Source organism: Armigeres subalbatus, chromosome 2 (assembly GCF_024139115.2).
Source record: "Armigeres subalbatus isolate Guangzhou_Male chromosome 2, GZ_Asu_2, whole genome shotgun sequence".
Classification (NCBI taxonomy): Eukaryota; Metazoa; Arthropoda; class Insecta; order Diptera; family Culicidae; genus Armigeres; species Armigeres subalbatus.
In genome coordinates this window covers 282,116,348-282,129,489 of record NC_085140.1, presented here as the reverse complement: position 1 = coordinate 282,129,489, position 13,142 = coordinate 282,116,348, and the positions used below count along the sequence as shown (strand labels likewise).

The following is a 13,142-nucleotide window of genomic DNA, read 5'->3' as shown; positions in this document are numbered from 1 at the left end:
AAGCGTACAATCGTGTATGGCGTGAAGGCATTCTACGTCAACTTAAGGAATGGGGATTTGCAGGTAATTTACCCGCCTTCATTCGATCATTTTTGTCCTCTCGTTGCTTCAGAGTAGCTATCGGAAACCAACTTCCACGCCAACTTCCAGGAAAATGGAGTCCCACAAGGATCGGTCTCGGCAGTATCGTTATTTTTGATCTCCATGGAGTCCATTTTTAAATGCCTCCCAAAAGATGTGCGTATAATTGTATATACAGATGATATAGTGCTGATCGTGATAGGAAAAAACTCGACGCGTGTCCGTATCTAAATGCAAGCAGCAATTAGAGCAGTTGCGAGATGGGCAGCTACGGTGGGATTCCAAATGACCACAGAAAAATGTTCTATTTCTCACTTATGCAAGCATAGACACAACCCTTGGTCTCGAGTCATTACCGTAGATGGCACTCAGATTTCCTACAAAAAAAAAACAATCAAAATATTTGGAGTATCTTTAGATAGACACCTCTCGTTTAACCACCATTTTGAGCAAATGCGAGCAGATCTACATAAAAGGAATAATCTCGGGAGAATAATTAGTCGGTACCAGACAACCAGAAACCGTAACAATATCTTAAATATTGGAAATAGTCTAATTCTTTCAAAAATCTTCTACGCTGTAGAGATTACATGTCGTAACTACGACCTTTTTATAAAGACGCTGGCACCATTTTATAATAAAATGGTCCGTGAAGCTTCAGGCGTTCTCCCCTCATCACCAATCAAATCTGTTTGCGTCGAAGCCGGAGTTTTACCATTCAACTACTTGTTAGCACTTGTAGTTGCTAAACGTGCAGTTTCATATATCGAAAGATCAAACTCAAACCCTCCTGGAAGCCTTCTTTTTACAGTAGCAAAAAATCTCTATCGTACTCTAACAGGAGGTCGATTTCCAAGAGCAGCACCTTTAAGCAGAGTGAGTGACCGGAGTTGGATTGAATCGGAACCTCGAATTGATTGGCGACTGAAGCAAAAAATATCACCTTTAGATTCTTCATTGAAAGCTCAAGCAGAATTTCATTCGCTAGTAGCAAGCAAGTACAAATCCCACTATAAATTATATACAGATGGATCTAAAATCGGAAGCAAATTTGGATTCGGTATATACGGTCCAGATATTACTATATCCTTTAGATTACCAAACCCTTGCTCAGTCTTCTCCGCAGAGACAGCAGCCTTAAAGCTAGCCGTTGAAACAATAATCCCTTGCAGTCGTCCTGTAGTAATCTTCACTGATTCAGTCAGCGCTCTGAAATCTTTGGAAAGTGGTAAATCCCGCCACCCTTGGATTCAAGCATTGGACAAGCACGGAAACCCCAACATAACATTTTGTTGGGTTCCTGGACATGAAGGAATTGCTGGCAACGAAGAAGACTTGCTGCTTCGGGGAGAACCAATCAGCGCCAAAGAACTAAAACCCCCGGCGGCAACGTTCGAAATCACATAGAAGCAACCATAAAACGCGCCTGGAATAAGATATGGTTCAGTGAAACCCAACAATTCTTCAGGAAAGTGAAGGATACCACAGAGAAATGGATCGATAGAGAAAAGCGTAAGGAACAAAGGACTGTATCACGGCTTTGAGTTGTACATACCAAGATAACACACGCCAACTACATCGGAAGTGATAGAAATCCTCCCGAGTGCGAAATATGTCAATGTCGGCTCACATGGAACACGTACTTGTTTCTTGTCCAGTTTACGAACAGCTCAGAGATACCGCGGGACTGCCAAGTTCTATTCGAGATATTTTAAGCAACGAACCTCTAAAAGAAAGCCAATTATTTGATAAAATATGATTAAATTGTAAAACTATAAATTATTGATCCCATCAAATTGTGTCTTAGCAATCCACGAACTTTTCTTTTCGTAAGAGGTGAATGAATTTGAATGAATTTAAAACCTCGTTAATAAAATAAATAAATAAATAAATAAAATACGACAAATGAGAAAATGTTATTTGAAATTGAACACTAATTTTCATTGCTGGCGTATAACCATAATGCAATATAAGATTATTACATCACAGAACCATTCAAAAGACTTAATTTCATTGAAACCATTCTTATTTTACACTCACAAATAGAATTTACGACAACGATCATGAAAATAGTTTAGCTGGACAGTTATGCCGAGAAATAGAGCACTTGTTTTATGGTTTCTACGCATATCAGCCCCGTTCAATGCATGATTTCGTGAATGACTACTGCGATTGACATATTTCTCCACATTTCCTGCAAATCTGGGCTCAATCGGGCCTTTCCATCCAATTCCCTGTACGAAATAGTAACAGAGGTATATTTTCCCATATATTTCGGCTGAAACCCCCATATTAACTTCAAATCAATTGCGCCAGCTTTGCAATAACCGATCAGGCTGAAATTTTCAGAGAATGATTTTCTCACTCAAAGTAAAAATCCTGGGGGGTGCCCCGTAGAATCGGACGACTTTTTGTATCCTGGGCCAGTCTACTCCACATGCTTTATCTATGGAAGTGAACCTGCCACGTGGTTGAAGTGATTATGTCGCTTAGAATGAGTATTGTACAAATTGCCCCCATTAAACCAGTGCAACATGCTAAGATTGCATGATCTAAACAGAAAATGCTATTTGAATGTGTGTTGCTTCATAAAATAACAGAATCCGCCATAATGATGAATTTAATCACTGCGAGACAATTATGCGTAGAAATTGGGACAAATAGACTTGATGTTGTTTTCAATGATTTTCCGAACAAATCTGTTAAAGTTCTCTAAAAGTATACATCAAAATAGACTGCTCTATGGTGAAAAGTCAATTCCACAAAAACTAACATGGGACAACTATGCGTAGAAGGGCAGTATATATGGACATTCAACATCCAGCATATGCTTGGGGGTCGTACACTTATTACGTAAGCACTTTTTCTGGGTTTTTCGAAACCCCCTCCCCCTTGTAAGATTTTTTTCATACAAAAGAATTTTTATTTATATGGAGCGTAAGATATTGACGGACCCCCCCTCCCCCCATAAGTGCTTACGTAATATGTGTACGGCCCCTTGCCAGCAAAAGATATTCTACCAGAGCTCAGCATCAACGATGAAGACAGCGACAAACATGATCTTTTGTTGCATTTTCATTAAATAATAGTACAATCAGCTTTAGATGCAAAACAATATTTTGATATTCTTATTCAACAGAGTGCCGCATTGTTTAGCCACGTGCGTTTGATTTGAAATTATTCTGAACAAAATTCATCGCCAAAACATCGACACATTTTGGAATAATCCATAAAGTACGTCATACGAAAACTTGTGATTTTCAACCCTCTTCACGCTTCTTATACAAAACTTTTAATTTTGTATGAATCGCCACTCCAAATTCCCCATTCCCCAATAAGTGTAACGAAGTTTGAGAATGACCCCTTCGTTCCTCTTTACAGTATTAATTTCCTTGATTTCCTTGCATCGATACGCGCACAGCAATTATGAATGATGTGAATGATAAACATTTTGTTTGCCCGTTCGCATGACGTTCAAAACGGGAGCATCGACCAAGTTCTCTCGCGAGCGACTTTTGACCCTCAATTCGCCCGCCAGAAATCCGGTAACGGTAATATCGTGTTATCCTTTTTGTTCCACCGCTCGCCCCGAGGAATCAGCTGAGTGCTATCTCCTTCTGTCAGCGTCGTATCAACTACCAAAGCCAAATGCGCTACGACGTGCACCATTTTCTATTGTGACTACGGTTCGAGTGGCAGCTTGTAGCGGGCGCGTCGTAATTCGCAATCTATTGAAATTAAAAGTGAATGTGGATTGTTTTGCTAAAATTACAAAAGAACGGTGTGCCATTATTTCGATTAAATAATAAGTACGTCGGAACGATTGAGGGGAATAAACAACAGTTACTAATTGTTAATCGGTAATTGTTTTGATTGCCAAATAGTGAATCGCTTTGAATGAATACCGAACTATCGTCGGGGTTTTCGGGTGGAAAAGATTCTGCCGGTGTTCTTTTCTCGGTAACCGATGAAACTAGTGGTGTAATCGAATTTGAAGGTTCTGTTGACGATTTGCCGGAATCGGTGACCTCTGTTCTGGTTGATGACAGCTGGCCGGGACAGATTCTAGTCGAAGGGGTAGACGAGTTTGGGTAAGTTTTAAAAATCGTAGTTTGGTAATGCTGCGGTGGAATGAAACCGCCATTGTGATAAAACATTTATCATGGATTCCGTACAGCGGTTCCAAATCAAAAAATGTGGTTGAATTTAAAAAATATCTTGTAGAACTTGGCACCATGGGAAATTCAATCATCTGGGCTAGAGTTAGCTCAGGAGTAACCATGGTGAAACGAGGATGTGTCGCAAACGTAAACATTGACTAGCTTTGGCACTGATATTACAGTTTTCTGTATTCTGCACTTTCTATCGCTAGCAGACTGCCATTTCCAAACACTTGATTGGGTGCTATCCAAACTACCTACCTATTGAAATGACTCGGCGTGAAGAATTTTGAGCTGAGAAAAAAAATCACGCAGCAAAGCATATGATGCTTTTTATGACTTAGAATTTTTTGTTTAATTGCTAGCTACATTCTAATAGCTACCTATATGTAGCTTCTATCTCCACAGCAAAAGTTTACATTGCATCCTCCACTAGGACATTGCCGCGTCATAGCACATAAGTTCATTGGAAAGTAATTTAGATATAAATCCAGAAAATTCATTTGGAAATTCCTCAAAAATTAGAAAAAGGAATTCTAAGAATTAATTTAGAATTTCCCTAATGAGTTGTTACTTCAGAACTTCCTCCAAGAATTCCTTCAGAACTTTCCCCGAGAATCCTTTGAAAACTTATTCGGGTATTTCTTCGGAAATTCGTTCCAAAATTTCTCCAAAATTTCCTTCAGGAATTTCCTTTTAGACATTACTTTGGGGATTGCATAGGAAATTCCTTTACGGAGTCTTTTGAGAATTTCTTCAGAAATTCATTCGAAAACTTTTTAGGAATTCCTTTAAGAACTCCTTGGAAAATACACATTAAAAATCTTTCAAGAATTTCTACAGGAATACCTATGGACACTGTTTTAGGAATACATGGTTCCTCGTTTAGACAAAGAACTGGAAAAAATAAACTTTGGCTGTTACACCTTTTTCAAATGTTGGTTTAGAACTATCGATTTTTAAAATAGACGACTGAGACAATGCAACTAAATAAATTTATGATAGGAAACGTGAATAACAAGCTCTTATAGAATAAAATATAATCATCCACGATTTTTTTAGGAATTAGAATAGAAATTTTTATTTCAAATCTTCAATATCATATCGGGAATTTTTCAAAAAATATCGGGAGAATGTCGGTAAATATGCGGGAATCAACCGTCTAAGACGAATTAAGTACTGTTTATTTAATTCCACCAGTTAATTTTCGTTATCTTTGCAGATACGTATTTCGACCACAACTGTGTGGTCGTCTTCAGTGTCTTGTACTTGACTCGACTTAGCATGCGGGAATTTTAAAATGGGAGTTAAGTGGTCACCCTGCTAAGACTACATGCTAAGAATAACACCCAAAATATCAAGATTGCGAATATTCGGATATTCCCAAGAATTCCTTGGGAATTTACTGCAGGATTTTTTTCGAAAATTTCTACAGATTTTTTTTTGTGAATACCTTTAATAATTCCCTAAGTGCTATATTCAAGAATTAATTCGGTAAGTCATCAAGAAACTCATTCTAATTTACTTTCAAAAATTCCTTCGGGAATTCGGTTGGGAATTTCTCCAGGAAATCCATCAAAAAACTCCTTTCCCTCAGGAATTGCTTCGGAATTGCTTAGGACTCTAGGAAGTTTCTTAAGGATTTCTTCTGGAAACTCCTTCAAAAATGCTCCTAAGATTAATTCTGAGAATAGAGAATTCCATCACAGCTTTTTAAATACCACATAAATTATCTTTGTTTTTTTTGTGATTTTTTTTCGTGGTGTCAACTTATAGTTTCGTTGACGCTAAAGGTCTTAATCGACGAAAACTGGTATCTTTTTTGGACAGCGTCAGTCACTAAAGTCACTATTTTGAACAGCATTGATCGCTACCAGCCCTGATTTAGGAATTTACGTGGTTTTCGGGATTTACGCTGCTGTATTTGATTTATTTATTTGAAAAACGGAAGTTGTACATTTTCCCTCCCTTCGGATATGTGATCTTAATGCGATGGGTGGACTTGTAACCATTAGCACTGAGATGGCAACCAAAAACATATCCTGTCGTGGTGGTATCACATGTTAACCATTTTTGTTTGGTGCAGCTTCACATATAATCTGGCATTGACGCACTGATTTCACGCATGTGATCCAACGGACACGTTTCGTGGAAGCAGAGTCCTCTTTCATCAGTAGTGATGATGTGAGTTCTCTGCTTTTCGGCTTTTCTGTTGCGTTTCCTGATGGCGATGAGTTCTAGCTACGCCTAAATCTAGCTAGCTAGGTCAATAGAAAATATCATGTTTATCGGTTCCAAATCAACACAAATCTAAAAAAAAGTCTAATGATGTTTCTAAAGATTCTTAATATATTGGATTTGCTATATTGAAAAGCATAACGTTAAATCATATAAAATTTCGATCAACATCTAACTTACCTTCGATTGGTTCTCTGTTTTAACCTTTCAGAAGTGCCGTAACCTTCCTTACTGACAACTTGCACGGAACGGGTCTGGACCACTCGACCTCGCCAGTCATAACTGTGATGGATATTGAGCCGGTGGATGAATCCGACGAAGAGGTTAAGCGCAGTGTTGATCGTTACTACTCGCACCTAGAGATTCCGGCCGGGTCATCCGGTGATGAAGATGTTGCTAATGCTACCTCTGATCCGGAAAATGTATTCTTCAACAAATATCTCACGCAGTATAAAATGGATTCGCTAAGGTAAGTAGAAGATTTTTTCATATGCTTGTGGTTTGTGGTTTGTGTTTTGTTTGTTTTAATTATTAATCCTTCACCTCCGATAATTTTGGATTTTCATTACTTTAAAAGGCAGGCAACTTCCAGTGTTTTTTTTCTGAATTTTTCTCGTCGTTATGATGTTACTCGTGAATGTGTGATCACACCCCATTGTTTTTATTTCTTGGAGACGTAAAAATGCCGGGAATGTTATTCGTTGTTGATTTTCATAGTTGGAAATTAAGTAGGTTTGTATGGAGATTTCATCCAATCAAACTTGATGAACTTCTCCTTAGTCAGCAACTAAAAACTCCCATTTCTCCAGCATAAGCGGAATAAAAACATCATAGATGAAATTCGTTCGTCAATCATCGCTTTCTGCAAATAAATTAACTTGTCTCTATACCCAAATTCCATTTGCCGTTGCCCAGAAAAAGAATGTATCACAATCGATTCACGTATGTATGTATTTGCATTGCATGATGTGCGCTTGGAACGTAACGGTTCCCTGAACATGAACGGCGTTTGTACGCTTTTCATGAAACGAGAGAGGATTTGCTGACTGTCCACACAATTTAAACAGTCATTACCTGTCAGTCAACCTGGTCCACGGCGCAGAACCAAAAACTGATCTACGATTTTGATTGAATGTTTTTCGAAGATGAGATAGAAACCTGCTCTCACATACAATTCATCGACCTCAGCAGACCGCCAAGCCTCGAAGGTATCTTGCGTGATGATCGTGTTTTGCTTTTTTTTCTCGAACTTGATGGACGCGCGCAATAAACACGTTCAATTATTTTCGATCGAATTGCGTGAAAATTAGCTTTTGTGAGTAGTTTTAATGGACTCACGCTGCTGATATGATAATCGATTTCCGAGGGGGCCAAATGCTGCAATGTGAAGATGCCTAACAGTTAGGATAATTACGAACCCGGGACACTGGTAGTAGATAGAAGAACGGGTGTCTCTGGCAACCGTCATTGTGTCCTGCTTTGTTGATAACTTTTTGTATCGTAAAACAGGGCTATGTTTTTGGGGATTCGACTTTAGAAAGCTGTAAAATGAACGAGAAGTAATACAATTCAGGTAACATGAAATCATTTTATGCTGTAAAGAATGGCACGGACTACGCGCTTTTTTGCAAATACCGATATTTTTACGGATTTAACGCGGTGTTGATCAACTTGCGTAGATTTTGCGGTTGTGGATACCAGTCACGATATTAGGGGTTTCTTTTTTATAAATATGCGACATTTTCGCATATTATTGTTATCGTCTCGTACCTACATCATCGCTGGGTATACGTACCGCGTGATAAGTACGCGTAAAAACGGTAGCAGTCATTCCAAATTTGCGTTAAAACAATTTCTACAAAAATCTTTTTTCGCGGTTTACATGAAAACTAAAAAAACGCGTTAAAATAGTCACGTTGAAACGACCTGCATGAAAATAGTCGCGTTAAAAACGCTCAGGTGAAAAAGCTGCTTAAAAAGCGACCCCAGTGTAAATGTCGCTTCCCATTCTCTACAATCTTTTCTGGTTACGGAAATAAACTTAGTACATGCAAGTGCGATTAGAACATAATCTGAGACGTATCATCACAACTGAGTATCGTTACTGTTTAGGGGTCGTTCACTATTTTTTTCTTGCCTTCTGAATCGTAGTTTTACAGTAGTTTTATAAAAATACATGAATATTAGCAGTGTTGGTAGAATCATGCTCAATTCTCCCACTCATGCGCGAGCTGACTCGCTTGCGATTCTGCATGGACAGCATCGCGCATGAGTTTTTCACGCAGAAACGCATCGTTTCGCTCATATGCCGAAAAATGATTTCACTCCAAAAAGTGTCAATACCCAATCGAAGCGTATTTCATGTTTACGTATGGATTTGTTATCCATTGTTTTAAGCAAAGAAAGTTATTCCGATGAATTTAACGAAAAAGAACACCCAAAAATCACGCAATGATGCAAATTGCAAGTCGAATCACGGACGATTCTCTGGGCCATGAGTCGGGTGTGGTTTGCCTCGCGCTTGATTTGAATCGTGTGGATGAGATTTGAGAATTTGAGTTTTTAACAACACTGGATATTAGTGCTTGGGGGTCGTTCAATAATTACGTAAGCATTTTTTCTGGGTTTTTGGACCAACAACATATAACATTGAAGAATTTCCCTCATTTATTATTTTTCCCCAAACATAATGGTAATTTTTTTTTCTCCCCCGAGAATTTCTCTGGGAGCTCCTTCGAGAATTCCTCTTGGAATTCCACCAGCAATTCATCCGGGAGTTTATCCTCCTGAAATTCCTCCGGGAGTTCCACCAGTAGCTCTTCCAGAAAATAATTCAGGCTTTTTCAGGAAACCATTAGGCTTTCTTCAAAAATTTAGCTGGAAATTCCTCCCGAAGTTCTTCCGATAGTTTCTCTGGAAATTCATCCGGGAGGCCCTCTAGGAATTATTCTAGGAGTTCCTCCTGAAATTCCTCCGGGAGTTCTTACGGGAGCTCCTCTGACATTTCCTTCGGGAATTCCTCCGGGAGATCTACGAGAATTCCTCCTGGAGAGTCACTGCCAGTTCCTCCGAGTGTTCCTCTGAAGAGGAACTCCCAGAGTACCTTCCGGAGGAACTCCCAGAGGAATTTCTGGAGGAATTCCTGGAGAAATTATCAGAGGAATTCTCGGAGGAACTGCCGGTGGAACTACTGTAGGAATTTCCTGAAGAACTACAGGAAGAATTTCCGGAGGAAATCCTGGAGCAGCTCCTCGAACTCCTGGATGAAATCCCAAATGAAGTTCCGTAAGAATTCCAGGAGGAACTCCTGAAAGAATTCCTAAAGGACCTCCCGGAGGAATTCCTGGAGGGACTCGCAGAGAAATTCTTCGAGGAACTTCTGGAGGAATTTGTAGACAAATACCTACAGAAAGCCTGAATGAATTCCCGGAGGAACTACTGGTGGAACTCCCGGAGGAATTTTCAAAGGAACAGCCGGTGGAATACCCGGAACTGAATTTCTAGGTGAACTTCCGAAATCCCATTTTCCGTGAAATTCTTGCCAAATATCCTTCAGGAATTCCCTGTGAAGGGCGGAAGGGCTGTGAAATCCATTTACCTAAAGTGCAATTTTAGTCTTTTCTTCTGTGATTGTTTTCAATATCCTCCCTAATTCACGAGAAAGAAATGATCACTGCTAGGTGGATTGATCTGAATTTTTTAGTGCCTCCTGGCTATTGGAATAAACAAATTATTCCGTTTCTTCAAATCTAGGTGGTTTCGATTCTTTCTTCTTTGTTTTCTGTCGAGTTTTCAAGGGTACCAACAACCGAACCACAAAATTGAAATTTCCAAAAATGTAAAAATTTCCCAAATCGTCGAAATCAATATAATTTCTTTGCTAATAGTAAGGTTATTTGTCTAGCTTTCCATTGGTATACAAATGTCGGCATAAGATCATCATAACTTTATAGACCAAAGACAAAAGGGTGCCCACAACCGAACCTCCTCCCCTACACATTCCCCTCGTTCAGATTATAGTAAACAGGGGTTCTTACTCAATTCCCGGCATACATGTGTACAACTGTACACACTGCATTATTTAATTCATATTTATGATACGGAGCAACTTTCTCTGAATGTTTTGGGCCGTGTAATATTTTAATAGGGCGTTACAATGTTAAAACAATTAAAATCTCGAACAAAACTTTGAAATATAACTAATTTTGTAGGGAAAACATGTTGAAACGAATTATTGTAACTCTATTATACTGCCGTTCTACGCATAATTGTCTCATGTTACCTTTGATGAAAAAATCCAAACTCGAATCAATTTGTCTCACTGGCTCGACTAGTCGAGTCAAGTACAATACACTGAAGACGACCTCACAGTTGAGGTCGAAATACGTATCTGCATAAGATAACAAAACGTAGTGGAATTAAATTGAGAGTACTTAACTCGTCTTAGACGGTTGAATATATTCCACTAAAAAGAGCTTCAAATATTGTTTCCGAAGGTTAATACTGTAGGGCTGGTAGCAAGTCACTTTTTAGTGACTTGGTCACTATTTTGAGCCTGGTCACTAAAAAGTCACTATTTGCATCTAAAAGTCACTAAAGTCACTATTTTTCGAAAAATGGTCACTAAAGTCACTATTTTTGCACCACCGTTTGCAAAAAAAAAGTTCAAAATAAACATCATTTGTACCTACCATTATCATCAACCAAATCAAATGCAAATCTGTTAGCAAAATATATAAAGTTTAAGAAATTGCTCCAAGGCTGTCTTATGAAAGGCAGAGTGGGTTCGAACAATGGACTTCGGGATCGAGAGGCCTGTATGCAGACCACACAGCAAAGCTTGGGCTTACGTTTAGGCAACTCCGTTTATAAAGCGCAAGATTGTTACGACTACGCGGATCTCGCGGTTTTTGCTGTTTTCGCGGATTTGATGCGGATTTACATAACGGTTTTGAGGCTTCGCGCGGATTTAGTTTTGGGTGGAAATTTAATAAATAAGAAGCGTAGGCTTTTGTTTTCGATAGCAAAATGCCGTTGAGAAGGGACTCCACATTTGATGTCTAAGCTTACCCATTTTTTGGATATTTCCAAGCCATTATTGAATGCATTATACATTATAAGGGTAAGGTATAAGGGTAAGAACTTCACTTGTTATCATTTTTCATCGTTTCTGAATATCCATTTTTGTCACGTCAATTTTGACATAATTCCGAGATATTGCTTAGTTTCTGATTGATTAACCCCTCTACGACGAACATAACAGCATGATATTGTCGTAGCACCACATTAGAATTCGGAAGTCGGGACTTCCGAACCGAACTTTCTTCTGAAGTTTTATCTGTCAAATTAATTGATGTGTTGTTTAGCGCATTATTAGGCGAATCCAGCGCACTACAGTAACCATTCGCTAACTGGGCGCTCTTTAACTGGGCTGCTTTTTAACTGGGCGTTCGCTAACTGGGCTACAGCCCAGTTAAAAAGCAGACAACCGTCAAAAATAGACGTCAAAAGTAGTTTGACATTTCATTGTCAAAGCTGGCAAGGGGCATGCAAAAGGGAGACGAGTCAATATACTTGATTCTCGAGTAACATGATAATCGGGCGTAAACCAACTATTATTTTTATTCAGAATATTATTATTATTTAATCAGACTAAGGCCGAAGTGGCCTGTGCGGTATATAAGAGTCTTCTCCATTCGGCTCGGTCCATGGCTACACGTCGCCAACCACGCAGTCTACGGAGGGTCCGCAAGTCATCTTCCACCTGATCGATCCACCTTGCCCGCTGCGCACCTCGCCTTCTTGTGCCCGTCGGATCGTTGTCGAGAACCATTTTCACCGGGTTACTGTCCGACATTCTGGCTACGTGCCCGGCCCATCGCAGTCGTCCGATTTTCGCGGTGTGAACGATGGATGGTTCTCCCAACAGCTGATGCAATTCGTGGTTCATTCGCCTCCTCCCCGTACCGTCCGCCATCTGCACCCCACCATAGATGGTACGCAGCACTTTCCTTTCGAAAACTCCAAGTGCGCGTTGGTCCTCCACGAGCATCGTCCAGGTCTCGTGTCCGTAGAGGACTACCGGTCTAATTAGCGTTTTGTAGATAGTCAGTTTGGTACGGCGGCGAACTCTATTCGATCGGAGCGTCTTGCGGAGCCTCAAGTACGTACGATTTCCAGCCACTATGCGTCTCCGAATTTCTCTGCTGGTGTCATTTTCGGCAGTCACCAGTGAGCCCAAGTACACAAATTCTTCTACCACCTCGATTTCGTCACCACCGATGCAAACTCGCGGTGGGTGGCTCACATTTTCTTCTCTTGAACCTCTTCCTATCATGTACTTCGTCTTCGACGTGTTGATGACTAGTCCGATCCGCTTAGCTTCCCTCTTCAGTCTGATGTAGGCTTCCTCCATCTTCTCAAAGTTACGTGCCATAATATCTATGTCGTCGGCGAAACCAAATAGCTGGACGGACTTATTGAAAATTGTACCACTCGTGTTAATCCCTGCTCTTCGTATTACCCTTCCAAAGCGATGTTGAATAGCAAACACGAAAGACCATCACCTTGCCGTAACCCTCTGCGGGTTTCGAAGGGCTCGAGAATGCCCTGAAACTCGAACTACGCACATCACCCGATCCATCGTCGCTTTGATCAACCGTG

General features: G+C 39.9%; 1 protein-coding gene across 1 annotated transcript in view; it reads left to right on the top strand.

Moving 5' to 3' along the window:
- The first annotated feature begins 3,725 nt into the window (after nucleotides 1-3,725).
- LOC134212322 (transcription factor SOX-3-like) overlaps nucleotides 3,726-13,142 on the top strand; it is a 177,330-nt gene continuing 167,913 nt past the window's right edge. Inside the window, exons 1-2 of the mRNA XM_062690073.1 lie at nucleotides 3,726-4,172; nucleotides 6,691-6,948. Coding sequence (XP_062546057.1) covers nucleotides 3,979-4,172; nucleotides 6,691-6,948 — 452 coding nt within the window. The 5' untranslated portion in view covers nucleotides 3,726-3,978. The remainder of the gene's footprint in view (nucleotides 4,173-6,690; nucleotides 6,949-13,142) is intronic.